Source organism: Bufo bufo, chromosome 5 (genome assembly GCF_905171765.1).
Source record: "Bufo bufo chromosome 5, aBufBuf1.1, whole genome shotgun sequence".
Classification (NCBI taxonomy): Eukaryota; Metazoa; Chordata; class Amphibia; order Anura; family Bufonidae; genus Bufo; species Bufo bufo.
Window position 1 is genome coordinate 484,993,198 of NC_053393.1, and position 21,114 is coordinate 485,014,311.

Sequence of the window (21,114 nt, forward strand, 5' to 3'; positions counted from 1 at the left end):
GCCAAATCAGTTCCCATAGGGTTTATATCTGTGTCAAAGCAAGGAGCCTACAAATCTGTGTTTGCAGGTAGTCCCTCCTGTCTTCTTCTACTCCCCATCCCCCTGTCTCCAATCCCTGGTGGCCAATCACTTGGTCAACCTTCTCATTCTGCACGGACCTGCCGAGCTGCATGTACACCTGATGCCGAGTGTTGGGTCTATCACCACAGAGAGGTGTCATGAACATGGATGAAGTAGGTGCCAATGCAAGATACTATAAACAGGAATGCGTATGCCTTTCACATAAATGGTGTGCAACCTATGTGTCATGAATGGTTGGTGCTGCTCTCTCCTCATGATCTGTGATAAATATGCAGCTGGTTCTCTCATTACAGTTGCCTAAGGATGTAAATTTCCCAACTATATTCTTGGATGAACCCGTCCTGTCCTTTGCGCTTGTGTATTTTGGCTCATGCCGCCTTGTATCAAGATTGTTTCTAGCACAAACTAAGCTATTCCTGGTATTTGTGGTACTACTGGGTAGCAGTGATTATGCCCTGCCTTGTCCTTTAATCACGTTTGGTTCCTGAATTTCTTCACCTCTTGGTGACAACCCTCGGCTATGTTCTTGACTATGTCCTGCTGACCAAGCTTCTGCATTTGTCCTTGGTTACTACATTTGGCCATGTGTCCTGCTTAAAGTTCCAGCTACTGCTACCCGATATCAGACAGACAGTCTCCACTTTGGTGACCATGTACCTGGGCCATGACCACCATCCTGTTTTCTAACCTGGCCGGTTTTGGGGGCTGCTCGTGGTATTTCCTGGTTCTAACCCGTGCCTGCTCTTGGTCACTGTACCTGGTGTCTCCTGGTTCCATTTAAGCCCTGTATCTGGTCAGTGCTCCTGATGTCTACAGGAGCTTCTAAAGGTCTGCAACTGATATTCCCAAGACACTTATTTTGCTCTTTGAACCAACCCCCCTGTGTCCTTGCACTGCTTTATAACCCCATTAACTATTCATGTTCACTTCAATTTCCTGTTTGTTCCATCAATGCTGCATCTGCCAAAGGATCCACCTTTCATGTATGTTACTTACGCTGATCTGAACACTGCATTCTTAATCGTATTTTTGGCGGATAGCACACTGACCCATTTATTTCTTTGGGGCCAGGCAAACATCCGTTTTTTTTGTGGGTACACGTGGACTGCATTGTGGAGGAGAATACGGTAGTTATTTCTATTGATGAGGGTGCATTCACACGACAAAAATAAGGATGACGTCCGTGTTGCATCAGTTTTCTTAATATTTTTGCGGACCCATTGTAACAATGCCTATTCTTGTCTGCAAAACGGACAAGAATAAGACATGTTCTATCTTTCTTGTGGGGCTGCGGAACGAATATACGGATCTGGACAGCACACTGTGTGCTGTCTGCATTTTTTGTAGCGCCACTGAAATTAATGGGTCCGCATCCAATGTGCAAAAATACAGTTGTGTGAATCGGGCAATACAGTGAAAAATGTTGAGTACACACAAAAGGTTTCAGTATCTTGAGGATCCATGGTTGAGGGCCAAAATGTAGACAAACCCATAGACTGTATGATCCGACTACAATAAAGAAACGTTTCAGTGTAACCGTATTATTCTCCAGCTGCAGAGATACAAAGTCCCAGCATGCTACAATAGCTGAAGACACTAAATGACAGCTGGAGAGACACGTGTTGCAGACCTTTCTAAAGTAAACTCAAACCGTTTTATATAAAAGACACATAAATAATGCACACGAGCACGACACATACTAAATAATATATAGATAGGCACCGATGGCTTCCTACTAAAATACATGCTGGGCAATGTAGTTCAGTGATGGCACAATGAAACATGGCGGTAAAATATTTATTTTACAGAAGCCAATGGAGTCTAAAGTCTGTGGCCAGTCAGAAATCCAGTCCGCAGTAACTGGCCTCATACAGTACATACCACTGAAAGGTTTCTATAAAATAATGCTGTTCATCTCCGGGGCTACAGTACAGAGACACAATGGCATACACTGGGGCAGATCTAGTAATATGGTCTCTGATTTAGACGCTGGAGGATGAATTCGGTGCATTGTTAGTGTTTAGCCTAAAGCTACTTTCACATTAGCAGTGTCCGGCAGGCTGTACCGGCAGCACGCTGCGGTTTTTGTACGGCCGCCTCTCGGCATGTTTGCCGTGCTGCGGCCCGATCTCCGTCCCGTCCCCATTATAGTGCGCTAGCGTTAGTACGGATCCGTCAGGCTGTTCCCCTGCCGTAACAGCCTGCCAGGCACTGCTAATGCTAGTGTGAAAGAAGCCTAAGCGAATACCACTTATTAGGTGGCGCATGGTGTCACATCTTAAAAGGGGTTGTCCAAGTTAAATTAAAACTTTGTCAGCAGCAGTAAATGAACAAAATAACTTTTTGTCTGCGTGCTGGGTCCTGTACACACCAGGTCATCATTTCAGGCAATAACTGGGCTCCGCTTTCACTTCCCGTATACTGCTGAGGCCAGTGACTGCACGGTGACCTGGTGTGTATTGGACGTCACCGCTGCAGCTAGGAAGATGACGCTAGCGCTGCAGGATGCTGGAACCAGCAATACTTCTTTTGTTATTTTTGTATACTTACTGCTGGCGAAAAAGTTTTCATTCAAAGGGGTTGTGCTACTAATGTAATGTAAATCTGCCTTTTTAAATACTTAATAGCCTACCATTGCACCCTGTGGAAAATCGGTTTAGCTTTTCAGTCACTGTTGGTTACGTCCTGCACTGGAGCCTTATAACGTAGGAAGCCCCATTGGTAAGGACAAGGGGCCGGTTAGTGTCACATGATCTGCTGACGTCAGGGCATAACGCACAGCCGCTCTAAGCCATGCTGCCCTGTTGGAAGGACTCGAAATAGCCTCTAAAACCCTTATAAAAATGCATGGTAAGGTATGTGTACCAGACTATTGACTCAGAGCCATAATTCTGGTCATTTGCAATTCGAAATCTGCCCAATATCTTCTAGTAGGTCGCACGCCTTCAAACAACTGTAAAGGGGTTTTCTGGGATTTTGATACGGATGACCTCCACATACTCGTCAGTATGTGATTGGTGGGGGTCTGACACCCAGGACGGAGAAGGCTGTGGCACGCACAGTAAGGCCGCTGCCTTCTCAAACAGCTGATCAGCGGAGGTATCACCAATCGGATACTGATGATCCATCAGTATCAAAATCCTGGAAAATCCCTTTAATGGGAAGAGTAAATTACAATAATGAATGCATCCTACTTACCGGCTTCTTCAGAAAAAATAAAGAAAGTGCCCCAATTATTGGTACGTCGCCAAGCAAAGGCTCCAGAATTACCCTCACCGTACCGTGGAGCTGGAATGGAAGATAAGATACTTTAATACTTCATGGAGACTAGATTGTCTATACCAGCGCAAGCTGACTCAGCCCAGACAAGCATTACATGTCACCCATTAAAGGGGCATCAGGTATTAGTACATTTCCTCAGTAGGGGAAATGTAGTATCAGTCTAGTCCTGCAGTCATGTTTCCTTTACTGCGTCCCCTATGGAGAAACAGATGGATGTCATGGAAACATAGGTCTGCACAGGAGCTGCAGACACAAAACGATTTTAAAAGGACATATGCAAAGTTTTTCCAGTTCTAAATTTAGATGCACTGGAGCAATAAAAAAACGTGTGTATGATGGCAGAGCTACAGTTTGGGGGGGAAAAAAATGTATTCGGTGCTCTTTTAAATCAGCAGGGGCATACGTCTTCCATGAGGGGCACTGATATAACGTGTGCACTAAATAGGCATAGTCACAACCTCTTGGGGCCTCTCAGTGCCCCGTCTGGTAGTTCGGGGGAGGGAAGGGGGGGTCCTGAGATTAGCCACAACCATTCTAGCACTGCTTGTATGTATACGCTCATTTACCTGGATACTTTTCACACCCGCTCTGCAGAAATATCTTTTAACTTCCAAATCAATTTCTGTGTTTCCTACAAAACTGAAAAAGGGGAAAGAACAAAGAGGTCATTGAAAATCATCCAATTTGCTGCCACACTGAAGTAATTACAGACATGAGAGGTCCATGAGCTGCCAACATGAACGGTGACGTCAGATTTCAGGAGTACAGACAGTGTATTATAACATGGGTCAGAAAAAAAGACGAAAAAGGATCACATTTAACCAGAGTCTCACACACAAGAATCACCAGGCTCGGACTGGCCCACAGGGGTACAGGTGAATCCCCCGGTGGGCCCCTAGTCTCCCACCCCCGGCACAAGTGGCACATAACACAGTAGACTTACTGCACTACATACATGTATTCAACGTACAGCACCTCAACCAGACTTTGTTTAAACTGATGATCTATCCTCTGGATAGATCATCAGCATCTGATCGGCGCGGGTCCGACACCCGGGACCCCAGCCAATCAGCTGTTTGAGAAGGCAGCAGTGCTCCAGCAGCGCAGCAGCCTTCTCACTGTTTACCCCTGGCCTAGTGACGTCACGACTTGTATCAACTGGCATGGGTGGGCTAAGCTTCGTTCAAGTGAACAGAGTTTAGTCGCGCCCAGGCCAATGATACAAGTCGTGACGTCACTGGGCCTGCGGTAAACAGTGAGAAGGCTGCAGCGCTGCTGCCTTCTCAAACAGCTGATCGGCGGGGGTCCCGGGTGTCGGACCCCCGCCGATCAGAAGCCGATGATCTATCCAGAGGATAGATTATCAGTTTAAACAAAGTGCAGAACCCCATTAATAGATTATTAAAGAAACTCCCCAGTTTATTATTATAGACACGATCAGAGCTGAGATGACTTCTAGGTATAGAGGAAAGCTACCAGTGTCCTCTATTCCCCAGGACCTACCTTCTTAAAGTTGCTGCAGAGACCCCCATATTCAATCATCTGGCAGCATCTTGCTGCTGAGTGAGCAGGTAATATTTGAATGTATCCGTACGGTCGGCCCCGATAATACATTTTACTGGTGGGCTGTAGACACCCCAGTCCGACACTGGGAATCGCTATAATATAATACAGGGCCACGGGGGTGACTATAGCTGTAGCACACACAGGAGGAGCTCTGGGGTGCAGACGCTGAGGGGGCTGCTATATAGGACTACTATGTGGGTTCATCCTTGTATGGACTATCTATCTTGTGATGTAGAAGTAGTCATCCCGCTGTTTGCTTTGCTGTCGTCAATTAAGGGGGACCCAATACAGACATTGTTATGAATCCCTTTAAATTCAAATTATGCTCCTGTAAAGCAGCACCATCTCGGACAGCAGTGATACAAAGAAAACAGCACCAAGGAAACCAGACAACTCAGGGCATGGACCTGTAATAAAGAACAGACGATTACCTACCTGACAGATCCCACACCACTGATCAGGTTTTCCCAGCAGTTCTCTGTTTTCTCAGCTGCAGCAGTGATATCACATAAACAACACTTGACCACTGCAGCCAAATCACTAACTTCAGTGATGTACTGAGGAGGCCGTGATTGGCTGCAGCGGGCACATGTTGACATGACATCATCACGCCTTCTGGTAAAACAGAGTACTGCCAGGAGAACAGGAAAAGAAGCGTGGGATCTGCCAGGTAAGTTATCATCTGTTCTTTATTATAGGTCGAGTTGTCCGGTTTCCTCTTGTAAGTGCCTTTTATAAATTTATTTTGGCGTTATCTCCTTTTTTTCAGCCTGTTTACAGAATTTTTAATGCAGATATGAAAAAACTTTGATCCACTTGAAACAGGACAACCCCTTTAAGTATTGACTAAAATGTGAAAACTGTTATGCATTCTATCAGGAGATACATGCCTGAAGCCTAAGGCTGCACTACTGAGAGAAGTTCATGACTAGGGATAAGCGAACTTCCTATTTTTAAGTTCGGGTTGGGGTATATGCTGTATTGCGTTATGGATTCAGTTACCACGGACCATAACACAATTCCATGACGGAAGGCATAACGGAGGCATTCGTAATTCATTCCTTCATAATAGAAGTCTATGGCCTACATAACGGATCCATCCTATTTACGTTATGCAGGAGAGGACTCCAGCATAACGTAAATGGGACGGATCTGTTATGCAGGCCATAGACTTCTATTATGAAGGAATGAATAATGAATGCCTCTAAAGGCACTCCGTTATGCCTTCCGTCATGGAATTGCGTTATGGTCCATGGTAACGGAACCCATAACGCAATTCGGCATAAACCCCAATCCGAACTTCAAAATATGAAGTTCGCTTATCCCTATTCATGACGTTTCCTGCTCAGTTTTCTGTCAAGTTTTGTCATTAATATTCTTTTCAGATACAAATGCCCATTCCCTTTCATGTCCCTATTCACATTGATGCTTTTCAAGCCATGTAGGATGCAATATTACGGTATGAAGCAGGTGCAGAATGTCTCAGTAGTGCAGTCTCAGGCATTGGACCTGTAACTTTGAAGGGGTTTTCTTATGATTTTTTGAAGAAAAAAAATAAATAAAATAGGCACAAAAAAAAAAAAAAAAAAATCCTTTTAAATATCCTGATGATCCAGACCCTTGACCATTTGGTCCCCGGTATTATATCCATTGTGCATGTGACCACTGCTGACAATCAATGCCCTCAGCAGTCACTTGCCGTTCATGCACATGTGACCGCTGAGGCCACTGATTGGTTGCAGCGGTCACATGACTGAGTGCTGGAGCTGCAGGACACCTAAAAAGTAAAGATTTCTGGTACTGTCGCCCTGCTCTATGGCCATTTTGCATTTTTTTTTTTTTTTTTAAATCTCAGCACAGTAGATATTAATGTTATATTTTTAATGTTCATCTTAAAAGCTTTAACGTCATCTTTTTCTGACCACTGTGATTTGACTTTTTTTTTTTTTTTTTATATGAAAACCAGATACACCGTATATACCCAAAGCTCACCTTATCTGGAGATCCAGTATAACCTGCCTCTTGTCAACGTTCTCCGTGTAGACTTTGACACCGTTCACCCTCAGGGGCTGTCACAGAAAGCAAGAGAGGAGATGGTCACCGTGATTGTATAATTACTTCAGACTACTTCATGATGGCATCTCAAGAAACCTGGGATTGTACTGTACGAAGCACCTTAGACAGCTTACCCTCAAAATGAGGTCTACAGAGGCCAATGACATTTAGGTTAACACCTGCCACAACTGTAATAACTGTTATAGACAGTCCCGCCAGCTGGGGCCGGTCACAACCCATTTTATAATGTACGTTTTGCATATACATTAAATGTATACCAAAAAATGGCAGTCTAAAACAAACAAAAAAAAAAGTCCTGAAAGTTTCTTTTTTTTTTGTTTGTTTTTTGAGTTTCATTTTTGTGGTCAGTACAATTATTGAGATACCAAATTTAGATATTTTTTTAATGCTTTACTACTTTTTAAAAATCTCTTTTTTTGGAAAATAGAATACGGCAACACAAAGCAAACTAACAGCCATAACTTTTTCTATATTTCTACCGATGGAGCTGTGTGAGGCAATCTGTAATGGTTATTAATATCATTTTAGGATATATACAACCTTTTGATCATTTTTTACTAAATTTTTGGGGGGAGGCAAGGTGACAAATTCTGACACTGTATTGTTTTTATGGTGTTCACTTTGTGGGTTAAACAAAAGGGATGATTTATTAGACTGGGTCGTCATGGAATTCAGTAATAAACCAAATATACAGTCAACCGATAGGAAAGAGTGGAGTCAGCATAAATCTAACCCTGAAAGCCCATAGACAAAACAAATAATATCAAGAAACCACATATAATCTTCATATTAATAACACTATCATCACACCAATAACAATGTTATGTCTGGAATGGTAACAAAGAATAATAATAAAAAACATAAATAAAAGATACAAAAAAGATCCACAATGCATACACAAAACACATCCATAAAGACTGTAGTTTTCCACAGCATTCAGATCTCACCTTACAGTCTTCAGTCATATGTGTGTTTTGTATACACATCTAGTTTTTTTTTTCTCTTTTTTTATTCTTTTTGTTAACTTTCCAGACACAATATTGTTATTGCAGTCCAGATTTTTAACTTTTACCTAGATCATCAAGATCAGATGGGCGGCGGTCTGACACCCAGGACCTCCGTCGATCAGCTGTTAAAAGAGGCTGAGCGCCGCGGCACTAACCAATCAGTGCTGCCAGTGGCGAACTGTGCAGAACTCCCCCCCCAGCAAGTAACACCCATCTGAACCTTCATTGCAGACTCTTGTCAATTCATTCATACTCTTCTAGCAGGGATAACAGAGGGATAGCACAGCATACAGTCATAAGAACAGAAGCTTCAGAATTTTGTTTTTCATGGGGAATGCAAGTGGTTACTAAAGCGGACATGTCAGGAGAGGTGACAGCAATCTTTACAGTTCTAATAGTCATTGTATACGTGTATTACAATCAATTACATCATCGGTTCTCCTTACTTGGTTTCCCAAAGCATAAACTCTACCGCCACCTACCTGAGTGCCCATGTCAATCTTGGTAAAACAGAATGTGCTGAGATGGGCATTGGCCCCTCTGACCGCTGGCTCTATGGTCTCTCTGAACAGCTTGTCTATGAATTGGCAGATGAAGGGCCACATGTGTTTCACGGTCTATAAAGAACAAAATAAAGGACATTAATTGGTTTCCTTCATCCTTTCGCCTTCACCTCACTGTAGATCTAGATCTATCGTATCTAAATACAATAATTGCGAAGGGCACCAGTCGCGCCAGTTGAAGAAACGAGATGCATTTCCAGTCTTGTCGGTTCCATTGAGCTGCTGATTTGAAGAATGTTCCCATGGACTCATCTTGGTATCAAAAAGAAATCACGTGCGACAAGCCTGTAGAGAGGAGCCGATGACTGCAGTCGGAAACACTACCTCATGTGCTCGAAATACAGAGCCAAGAGTGATGCTAAAAATAAGCATTAATAACACGGGGGTCTTCACACTGACATCATAAAAATAAAAAAACATGGCACGTCAAGTCATTTTTAGATTAAAGGGGTTCTCTGAACTACAGATATTGACCAACCTTTCAGACAGGTCATCAATATCAGATGGGTGGTGGTTCCGATGCTCAGCATCTCCATGATCAGATGTTTCGGACTTCCACAGCACCGTAAACTGTACAGTGGCAGACAGCTCCATACACTGTGTAGTGGTCGTGCTGGGGTACTGCAGCTTGGTTCCCATTCAAGTGAATGGGAGTAGAGCTTCAGTAAGCGGATGCTGGAAAAAAACCACACAGTGTATGGAGCCTCCTGCTTCCATCTGTACCAATAGTACTAAACGCTGACAGTGGAAGTGCTGAGTGTCGGACCACCCAGCCGATCTGATAGTGATGACTTATCTGGAGATCGGACATCAATATCTGTTCCTTGGGAATTCCCTTTAAAATAAAAAAAGAAAAAGTATTTTTAATACTATTAATAGTTTAATACTATTAATAGTTTGAGTTATGGTTAATTGGGGACATCCAATCACGACATCCAGGGGCGTAGCTAAATGCTTATGGGCCCTGGTACAAGAGTTCAGCTTGGACCCCCCTTCCCTCAGTGCTTTGTGGCCAGGGGCAGCGAAGCACATAGCCTTTGTGCTGCCTGGGACAAAAATTGAAACAACCCCTCCCATGCCAAATCCTTGACCTAACCCCTTGAAACAACCCCTCCAGCCAGAGGCGTAACTTGACCAGCATGCACTTTCTATAATACCAGTGTCTTCTAAGGTGGCACAAGGGTCTTTGGGCCCCCTCAGGCTCCTGGGCCCGGTAGCAACTGCTACCTCTGCACCCGCTATAGCTACGCCCCTGACGACATCTCTGACTGCCGGGCATCCTGCTGTGCCTTACATGCGGATTCTGCTGCTGAGTGTGCTGTGAATTTACACCCTAATACATTAAAGAGGGAAAATCCACATGGGATTTTTCCGCTACGTGTGGAGGGGTTTTGAAATCTGCACCTAAATCCTGAGTGTGTGAAGAGGGCATTCAGTCAACAATTACTTCTGCGCTCCTTCTCCGTGGTATCGCTAAGGCTGCTCCATTTTTGCTCAACAAGTACCATAATCTGTTTTCTGTTGGAATGTTAGAGCCCATTTGTCAGTTTATACATAGACTTCCAGGAGGAATAACAGGGGAACAACATAATGCAGAGTTTTAAAGAGTAACTAAACCTTTGACTAAAATTTTAATAAGATGTGCCTAATGCCTTAATAAAAGTTTTTCTAATATACCTTATTAATGTATTTTGTATTTTTATTAGACTTTTCCCTACATAAAGCGCACCATTTCCTGTGCGCTTAAAATTCAGTTCTGTGTACATTGCTGACTGCTCGGCGGGGTACGGACTGGGAAGTCTATGAATGGGGCCGCAGCAGCTGTGAGTACGGGCAGGAGTGCATATTACTGCTCCTGCCTGTGCCCTCCCGGAGGTTTACCACCTCCTGGCATAGCACAACATGCCAGGATTAGCTGAGCGGAGCGGGCTTCTGTTGCAACTTTAACGTTCAGGAGTGTACACACACACACACACACACACACGTGTACATATACTTATTGACATTCCAGTGTCATTGTGCATATCTCCGGTCTAGTCCTGCTTCATTGATGATGCACTCGTGACTGCTGGCGCCAGTTAGTGGCTGCAGTGACCAATTGAGAGAGTTTATGCATAACGGCAAGGATCTTTTTATTTTAAGACATTCCTGGCTATCAGTTAATTTTTTATTTTTTTTTTTTTTTGGGGGGGGGGGGGGTCTTAAAAAAAATATGGCAATAATCCACTACATGTGTGTTGCACATCAATTATTCATGTTGACTTCGGACATTGCACATTGCACTAAAAAGGCATCAAGGGACTGTTCTGTATCTATTTTCTGTGCGAGAATGTTGAAATATACAGTGAAAACTCAATACAAATTTGTTTGAAAAAAAAAAAAACACAAAAAAAAACAAACATTTTTTAAAGAGGTTATTTCCACTGGAGACACATTCATGAGACCCTAGAAATGAGCAGCCATACCTTGTTCAGCCATTCAGCTCTTTCATTGTCAGGGAAATGGACCTGGAAAAGAAAAGCAACTGTGATGAGCACGAGACGATACAAACCCTACAAAGACCCCATAGATACATACACAGAGCCCCAACCAACTGAAGCCGTGTCCACCTTGGAGGCACCTCACTAATGACAATTAAAGAGGACTTATCTCTCCTGTCTGTTTTAGCAACTACTTGAATTACACACTAAACAAAAATTCTGGAACATCTTTTCTCTTAACACTGTCGTATTTTTCCTCTGTTATGCCTCCTAAAAATTTAGGAATGCATTGACATCTGGGTGTTACCATTTCCCATTGTCCATGAGTTATTTCCCTACACAGTCTGATACTGTGAGTGACTAGTGTCAGACTGTGTAGGTACACCCCCCTTGCCCCAACTGTCCACACCCTGTTGTCAATGTATTCCTATATTTCTAGGAGGAATAACAGAACCCTATGTTGTGGTATTCCTTAGAATTTTTTTTCTATGGGGAATACAATTCTTTACTATAAACATACAGTATTTTTCCCTTTATAAGATGCACTTTTTTTCCCTCAAAGGTGGGGGGGAAATGGCAGTGTGTCTTATAAAGCAAATTCTAATGAGTGCGGGGACCGGTGACTGTACTCACCGCTCCCTGGTCTTCTCCAGGCCTGCGCTGCACTGTCCTGGTGCGTACAGTGTGAGCATGTAGTGACGTTGTACGCAGTCAGGTCACAATGCAGCGAGGGCCTGGAGAGGACCAGGGAGCGTGACAGAGACCGCCGGACCTGCAGAACGACGACAGCAGAGCAGGAGAGGCGAGTATATTTATTTTACCTTTGATGGGGGTCTGATCTGAGCTCTGTTGGGGGTATGATTTGAGCTCTGATGGGGGGCCTGATATGAGGATCTGACATGGGGGTCGATTCTGAATCCTGATGAAGATTGGGGGTCTGATCTGAGATCTGATGAAAAATAATTTTTCTTCTTATTTTTCCTCCTCTTATTTTTTGCCTTTTCCATGTCACTACATATTTTTGATTAATAATATGCGCTAAGAGCTTCTTCACTGCTTATCAGTAAGTATTGGCGTCATGTATTTGACCCTGGTCACACATTCACCTGTTTACTCAGTCTTAGTGCGTTTAGTGGTGTGCTGCTACTTTGTTTGCTATAGATCTTTAAAAAAATAAAATTGTGCAGTTTTCCCACAGGCCATTATTAAACCTAATAACAGGCACCACATCTCGGTCTCTACGGATCACTTTTCTTATTCAAGGTTTTTATTGAGTTTTTCAAATAAGTAGATGAAGTACATAAAAAGACAACATATTACAATGTCATAATACGGATCACTTTTTAACAGTCTCCTCATTATTATCAGAGGTAGGATTACAATGACAGATATCACTTCTGCATAGACTATACAGGATCCACCATTCACAATAGGCGATATCACAGCTTATCTACTGCCCTCCCTGCACAATGACATCTTCACTGAAAAGTCTCCCATAAAATTCAGCAAGGTCCCTTCCTGTCCATTTTGTCCAACGGCCATGGGGTCTGCAGTAAAGCATTTCTCTGAATGTTTTATAACAATTCAGGCAAGATGGCCGCCTCCATAATCAAGTTTAGGAAATAGAATAAAAAATAAATCTACAAGGTACAAATCAGAAAATCAAAACTGATTAGAAAAAAGAATGTGCCGCGTTCTGGTTTTAACTGGCAGAAAAAAATATAGGCGACACACTCCATTCAAAGGAAATGTGTCATCGGAAAATGAGCTATTGTTTTTTAAATCATGGTTTTATGTTTAACATATTTTTAAAGAATTTTTCGTTATTTTTAATTTTCCATGTCAATATCTATGATTGAACAAAAACCATAAAATTTTGTAGTATTCACACTGCCCACTAAGCCTTATAATAGGCACCACTTCTTGGTCTGTACAGATCACTTTACTGCAGCTATCTGCGTATCTATCATTCTAATCCTGCCTGTAATGATATCACCTCTGTGTATAGGTAAGAGAGGATCCACCATTCACAATTGGTGATTCTAAGATCTTATCTCTTCTTTCCTTGTACAAGGACCTCTGTACAGGTCACAGAGCATGTCTAGAAAACTCTCCCATAGAAGTCACGGAGGTCTCCTCCAGACCATTGTGTCTATTGCCTGTGGGGCTGCTGTAAAGGAATTTTGTAAATGTTGTGTAAATGCTGTTAAGAACGGCTCAGGCAAGATGGCCGCCCCCATATGTGCTACTATCTGGTTTTAACTGGCAGATAACATTATTGGTGACACATTTCCTTTAAGCTACAAATCCAGCCCGATAGAGTGGGGCAACCACACGGTACTGGACTCCATTAAGGCCAGTCATCCATGGCGCGGTACTCCCCCACTAATGAATGGCGATAATACATTAGAACGCTGGAATCCGCAATAATGTGCACATCCCCGAGCACATAGTGCAAGATAAAGCTGAAGCCAGGCTTTCCACACCCTCAGGCCGGAGTAGCAGTAAACTTGGCAGCTGCTGATCCAGACAAGCCAATAACTCCAATTTGCTTATCGCGGCACAGACTCAATTATTTAACATACTGGATTGAAGCATTGGTTTCTCAGCATCGTCGCTGTGACCTGATCTGCTGCTCGGCCGGCAGGTCCTAGAATTAAAGGCCGCGCCGCAAACAGCTCCTCTCTGTAAAAAAGTCATGTTGTACGGAACGGAAAAGACCGGTGCGACATTTGGAATTCAATTACAGTCAATCACAAGGCAAAACGGAAAATGTATCTCTTGGCTGGAAATGTAAGAGTCCCCGCGCCTTACCTTCCCCACATCTAAATGACGGGAGGAAGTGATTGGAGAACGGTGCAGTCTGCCAGCTTTCGGCCTCATGCCCACGACTGTATTTCTGGCCCGCATTCACTTCTATGGGGCCGGTGTAATTCAGCCATTCTGCAAATTCTAGAATATTAGAACAGGTCAAGAATAGGCATTTCTTGTACAGGGCCCGCGGAAAGTGCAGGACACACACAGCTGTCCGGGATGGGTGCTGCAAGGACGTGGTAGGGTTGAGCTCAGTTGGGGGAAATTTATCAAACTGGCGTAAAGGAAAACTGGCGTAAAGGAAAACTGGCGTAAAGGAAAACTGGCGTAAAGGAAAACTGGCGTAAAGGAAAACTGGCGTAAAGGAAAACTGGCTTAGTTGTCCTTTGCAACCAGATTCCATCTTTCATTTTGCAAATTAGCACAGATTGGTTGCTATGGGCAACTACACCAGTTTTTCTTTATACCCGTTTTGATAAATCTCCCCCAGTGACTACTTTGAACAAGGCTGCATGAGGCAGAGATGAGGCGATAGCGACACAAAATTCTTCTTTTGTTCCTCCAGCCTGACAGGTGGGGCAAATTTTATGTGAACATAGCCGCCAAAGATAATAGTGAGCCAGCAAACCACTGGGAGTCCCAGTTCACCCAGTTTTATTGGGAGTGCCCCTATATTTAGACTCATTTCACTGGCGCACCGGTGAAATATCTTTTTTTCACACAGGTAAGGCTAAAAATAAAGCGTAGGTGCAGCCAAAAAGTGGAAAAATAAGAAGAAGAAAAAAAAATGGAAGAAAGTCAAAAGCCATCGACTGTACACACACTGTTCTGATGCTGGATGGAGTCCGGACCCAGAGCAGAGAAAGGGGGGCAATTATATAGAGTTTGATCTGAGGGTCTAAATTAAAGGGGTATTCCCATCTTGCTATTTCATCATCACCTGCAGCCAGCCATCCTGTTCACTTCCTGGTTTCCTTCTACTAAGGCTGGGGGCGGGCTTAGGCAGTTTGAATGAAAGCCGGCCACGCCTCCTTATGACATCACTCTGAGAACTCTGTGCTGCGAGCTCCTTCATGTGGATGGTCATCAGCAGCCTGCAGACTGCTTTTCCATGTGCCCCCCAAATGTACAATGTCCTCCTATTCCCTAAATGTGGACCCTTTGTTCTAGTCACTCCATATTTGTCTTCCTGTTGATTCTCTTTTATTATCATATATTGTTATAATGTTATATCGTTGGTGGATTTGTGGGTGCATATAGAAATTTTTAATAGGATAGATTTACAGAAATGCTCAATGGGACATATTTATTAACTTAAACTATGATCACTGAGATGGGAATACCCCTTTAAAAAGGTGCATTCACACAACCGTATGTATTTTGCAGTCCACAAATCTGTGCGACGTTTGTGTGGCATCCTTTTTTTACGGAACCATTGTAAACAATGCCTATTCTTGTTTGCAAAATGGAAAATAATAGGACGCGTTCAATCTTTTTTTGCGGAACTGTGGAATGGACATACGGATGAGGACAGTACACGGTGTGCTGTCCACTTTTTTTTGTTGCCCCATTGAAAAGAATGGGTCTGCATCCGATCTACAAAAAATGTGGATTGAAGGTGGACAAAAAAATACGGTAGTGTGAATGGGGCCTAAGATAGGAAACTGGTCAATGTCTGAAACTAATAAAGGGGACTGAATATACTTAGAGGAGTGTGGTCTGGGGTCTGGTTTAAGTGCCTGAGATCGGATATTCGTATAGGGGGTCTAGAGTCCGATATTACTATAGCAGTCTGATAAAAATGCTTTATAACTTCTGTGGTTTCTGTCCATCGGGAAAAACTCTCCCAAATCTCCAGATTTGGATAGGCTACAGTTTTATAAAAACAAAATCACAGCCTTAAAACGTAAATGGAACCCAATAAAATCCTATTCACTGCAGTGAAACTTACATGCAAAATGTACATTACTTCAGGGGTAAAAACATGGCCCAAATCACAAGAGGGTGAAGGATCTACCACAGGCCTGTTCATAAAACGGATCTTCTAAACCCGTGATTATAAGTGTGCGATATCATGTGATAACTGCATGCAGCGTACGTCTATCAGATGCCAGGAGATCGCTCATGTACACGCAATGTAATACATCTGCAATAATGTGACAGTATTGGATCTTTTGCAAGGATCCCATAAAACCATTACAATTCTCTCCACTTGTTGGCAGCTGGCGTATGGTGGGGAATTCATGCTGCAATAGCAGACTGCATAACGTGGCATCCGGCAAATCGCCACAGAGTCCTGGGCGTACAGCGTTTGGCGGGGGGTTCTGCTATTAGCAGCCAATGATCAGGTTTCCCCAGAGTAAAATCCTGATGACATATCCTCAGGCTAGGTCATCAGTATCAGACTGGCGGGGGTCTGACTCCTGGCTCCCCACCTATCAGAAGACGACGCAGCGCTCCAGGTAGAACTGCGGCCTCCTCCTTGGCCTGATAAGCCACGTGACCGATGAACGTGACCCATGTACGGTTCAGTCCTATTCAAGTGAATGGTCCTGGGCTGCAATACCAAACTAAGCCACAGCTACACTGTGAGGACGCTCTGGTGAGCGCTGCGGTCGCTTCAAACGACTGATTGGCGAAGATGCCGAGAGATGGACTCCCACCGATCTGAAACTGATGACCCCTCCTGGAGGACAGGACATCAATAGTGCCCTCCTGGAAGACCCCTTTAATTTCCAGTATATTTCGAGCATAGCGCAATGACAGGATGACGGATGGCGTGTAATTGCTTTAGGTCATACAGGTAAGGAATCCATAGCACCGCACAATGAATATAATCCTAAGAATGTGGTTTAGTTAATTACAGCAACACCTCCAAGCCCAGGCCATACCGTCCCTACACACTCAAATTTGCAAGTCATCAGTATATATAAAAAAAAAAAGCCAAAAAGACCACACACCCTTTTTTTTTTTTTTTTTTTTTTAAATGACCACCTGCATACAGTGCAGCTGACCACTATCCCTTGCTTTTATAGCATTTCCCCCTATAGAGATGATGATGCTCCGGCATGCTGCATTTTTTAAAAGAAGCAAGAAAGACTAAAAGAAGCAAGAAAGACAAAAAGAACCATCACCTAATGAACAAAAACTCCAGCAGCAAAATAAAAAATAAAAAAAAAGCACTTGTGTGTCCTGCACTTCATATTTCCCATAGACCTTCAACAACATCTGGAGCTGGTGTTTTTACCACAAAAAAAATAAAACCCAATAATTTGGGCGCAAAAAAACAACACTGAAAACGCAAAAGTGCATAAAGAAAACAGCGACAATCCTGTGTGTCTGAAAGCAGCTGCAGCACAATACTATGAATCATGAAGTGTAATCGAAAAACCAACCGCCCCACCCTGACAGCTCGCAGAGCCAGTCTGTTTCCTTTCTGAGTCATACCCTTGCTACACTACAGCCTGGCATGTTACGCCAAGCCAGGTCTCCAGGCACACGGCTACTGTAAACAGAGCAGATAATGGGGCTGCGGAATCCTCAGAACGTACAGGATTCAGCCATGGAAGAGCAGCTTGTAAAGTGACCTGAGAGAGTGACTGCTGTATGGACAGGGAAGACGAGGACCAGCACCATGAAGGCACTATACATTGCTGCTGTGACAGTCCCACGGGTACCACCTTACAGCCCTGTGCGGCCTCTAATTCTACTAAGATGATCTGCATTGTTAATGGCCATGCAGCACCTTCAATACCACGTGGCTGTTAACAATGCAGACCGACTAAGGCTAGGTCTACACGACGACATTTGTCGCGCGACAGATAGGGCACAACTACACTGCAACATTATAATGGCAGTCTATGGTGTCGCACTGCAACATGCTGCGACTGCGACGCGACAGTCGCAGAAAAATCCATCTCGACATTGTTGCACCAATGTCGAGATGGATTTTTCTGCGACTGTCGCGTCGCAGTCGCAGCATGTTGCAGTGCGACACCATAGACTGCCATTATAATGTTGCAGTGTAGTTGTGCCCTATCTGTCGCGCGACAAATGTCGTCGTGTAGACCTAGCCTAAGGCTACTTTCACCCTCGCGTTTGGTGCGGATCCTTCATGGATCTGCACAGACGGATCCGTTCAGAAAACATCTGCATCCGTTCAGAACGGATCTGTTTGTATTATCTGTAACATAGCCAAGACGGATCCATCTTGAACACCATTGAAAGTCAATAGGGGACGGATCAGTTTTCTATTGCGCCAGATTGTGTCAGTGAAAACTGATCCGTCCCCCATTGTGAGAGCCCTGAACGGATCTCACAAACGGAAACAGCCAGTGTGAAAGTAGCCTAAACAGTGTGGTCTTCATTAGTTTAATAAGAGACTGCTGCGCCCGTACGGCACAGCAATACTCGAATGCAGCATAGCTGCATCGCAACTGTGACACGAGCGCGCATTGTGGTTGTACCCTCAGCATGGGGGGGTCCAAAATTAATTCAGTAGGTCTGCCAGGTATGACAAGTATAGAAAGTCTTAAAGGGAACCCTCAGTTGGGAAATACAGTGCAAATCAGCAGGCAGCGTGGTATAGAGTAGGAGGAGCTGAGCAGACGGAGCGTAGGAGTCCGGTGGGGGTTCTACTCCGTGATTGGCAGCCTTACCTATAGGAGCATGCATAAAGAGCTGTCACTCACTGAGCCGGACCGCCTAATGATCTGCTAAGCTAAAGCAGTGCTTTTAATGAATAAGGGTACTTTCACATTAGCAGCAGAGGATTCCGGCAGGCAGTTCCGTCGCCGGAACTGCCCGCCGGATCCGTCAAAACGCATGCAAACTGATGACATTTTTCAGACGGATCAGGACCCTGATCCGTCTGACAAATGCGATGATATGCCGGATCCATCTATCCAGTGTCATCTGGAAAAAACGGATCCGGCATTTATTTTTTTCAAATTTTTTGCCGTCTGAGCATGCGCAGACCGCAAAAACAGATCCGTTTTGCTTGAACACTCAGGGCCGGATCCGGCATTAATGCATGTCAATGGGGAAAAATGCCGGATCCGGCATGTGTTCCGGAATTTTGGACGGAGATAAAACCGCAGCATGCTGCAGTATAATCTCTGTCCTGAAAAGTCAAAAAGACTGAACTAGAAATCCTGATCGGATTGCTCTCCATTCAGAATGCATGGGGATAAAACTGATCAGTTTTTCTCCGGTATTGAGCCCCAAAGATGGAACTCAATGCCGGAAAAGAAAAACGCTAGTGTGAAAGTACCCCAAGGGTAGGTTCACACCTCCGTTTAACTGTTCTCTGCCGAAGTTCACCAGACATGGCCTAGCTGGATACTGCCATACACCGCCGGACTTCATTACCTATAACGGGATCCAGGGAGAATCTGGACACTTTCTGGGATGAGTGCTGGATATCAGGTGGACAAAAAAGTTCTAGGTCGGATCCGGGGAACCCCGGCAGGCTGGTCTCTGCCCGATCAGTTAAAGGGAGGTGTGAACCCACCCTAAAAAACAAGGTATATTGAATCTTTTCCCACAAAATTATATATAATTTTGCTCAGCTCCTCCAGCTCTGCAACACGTTGCCTGAGGATACTGGGGGCCATTAACTAAGACTGGCTTTTTAAAGAACTCCTCCAACATTTACATCATGACATTTTACACTGCCTGGCTCTGTCAAAGTTGCAGAGAGATCAGAGCCTCTAGGTGTAATGGTAACGCCCCCGTTGCTCCTAGAGGCTCATTTGCATATATTAAAACATCATTTTTCTCAGCAATGCGGGCACATATGAACATGGGACCAACACAGATGTCTTCAGCTGCCAAGTGCACATGTAACCGGTCAGCCAGTTCCATAGGTACAAATCTGCTGACAGATGCCCTTTAATGCTTGGCAGGGGACGCAGCTTCTGACTGTTCACTAGTCCTCTGCTTCTGTGACAAGTTTGGTCACCATTATATTATGCCCAATTCTGGACAGGCCAGATTTGTAGGGACTGCCCCTGATTCTCAGAAACAGTCCCTGCAAATTCTGGATGACACATAGCCTCTAGGGTATGATACCATGCTTTACCTTGGCACCATACATTGTCACAAGTTTACGTGTGCCAGCTGCCATAGAGACTAACGCTGCGCACAGTCCGTGCACGTAAGCCCGCAGACACACTGCAAACACTGTAGAGCAGGTCTTCTCAGACGTTTCCTACTGGGGCCTCTCCACTGATTAAAGTCCAAGCCAAAAGTCTAAATATACATCTCAATCTATCCGTCCCGTGTCTTCTGAGCCCAGCATACCATGAAATCCAACACTAAAGGAGCCAAATCTGCTAAACCAGAGACTGGCGCAATACAAGCATCCCCTGCCGCGCCTCTCCAGCCACCGCGGGGCGCCTCAGTGTGAGAGGCGATTACATCCAATGATATGTATGACGATTTCCACTGTAAGGCCTCTTGCCCACAAACGTAAGGGCTCCATGCCAGTGCTGTGGACCCGCAAATTGCAGCACCGGCCGTGGGGCAGCCACATGCGGATTGCAGACCCATTGAACTTAAATTCACTTGAATGGGTCCGCGATCCGTGGAAGCACGGAACGGACAACCACATAAGCACTCCGTAGTGCTTCCGTGGGATTCCGTTCCGCACCGTATCAAGTGAATAGGTCCGCATCCGTGATGCAGAAAGCACACGGCTGGTGACCCGTGTATTGCAGAATCACCATATGCGGCCCTTAAGTTCGTGGGCAAGAGGCCTAATGCTGAGAAATATACATTGTGAAATGGAGACGAGTGTGACATACATGACTTGTGACACAGATGGGCATTTTGCCCAGCAAGAAGCAAATTCTTATAGCCTGAAATAAAATAAGCTATTTTCTACATTTGCCATACAGCAATTACACACAAAGACTCACAAAACTTTACTTTTATAAAAGGTCACTTATTTTGGTTTGGGCTTTCCAAGACATATGGGGGTTATCCAGATACATGCAATGAACAGGGCATTTCATATGAAGTATTGCTGCAGGAGACATGCCATAAAAATATTGTTAGGTTTTTACATACATGACATTTCCCACTCTGGTAGCGCCCCCTGCTGGTCTATCTTGTCCTGTATACCGAGGTGGACGGACATGCTCAGTAGCTTCCCTGCCCTCACAGGCTGCAGAGTGAAGAGGCTCAGACATTCTTCATGCCTACTTCTAAATTTACAGAAGTATATAGCTATATCTATCTCTA

General features: G+C 44.2%; 1 protein-coding gene across 3 annotated transcripts in view; it reads right to left on the reverse strand.

Moving 5' to 3' along the window:
- ESYT2 (extended synaptotagmin 2) overlaps positions 1 to 21,114 on the reverse strand; it is a 126,032-nt gene that overhangs the window by 51,015 nt on the left and 53,903 nt on the right. For all 3 annotated transcript variants that reach the window (XM_040434198.1, XM_040434197.1, XM_040434196.1), the window contains exons 2-6: positions 11,041 to 11,082; positions 8,495 to 8,629; positions 6,922 to 6,998; positions 3,930 to 4,002; positions 3,280 to 3,369 (exon numbers count right to left, since the gene is read on the reverse strand). In XM_040434198.1, the coding sequence (XP_040290132.1) occupies positions 3,280 to 3,369; positions 3,930 to 4,002; positions 6,922 to 6,998; positions 8,495 to 8,629; positions 11,041 to 11,082 (417 nt within the window). The remainder of the gene's footprint in view (positions 1 to 3,279; positions 3,370 to 3,929; positions 4,003 to 6,921; positions 6,999 to 8,494; positions 8,630 to 11,040; positions 11,083 to 21,114) is intronic.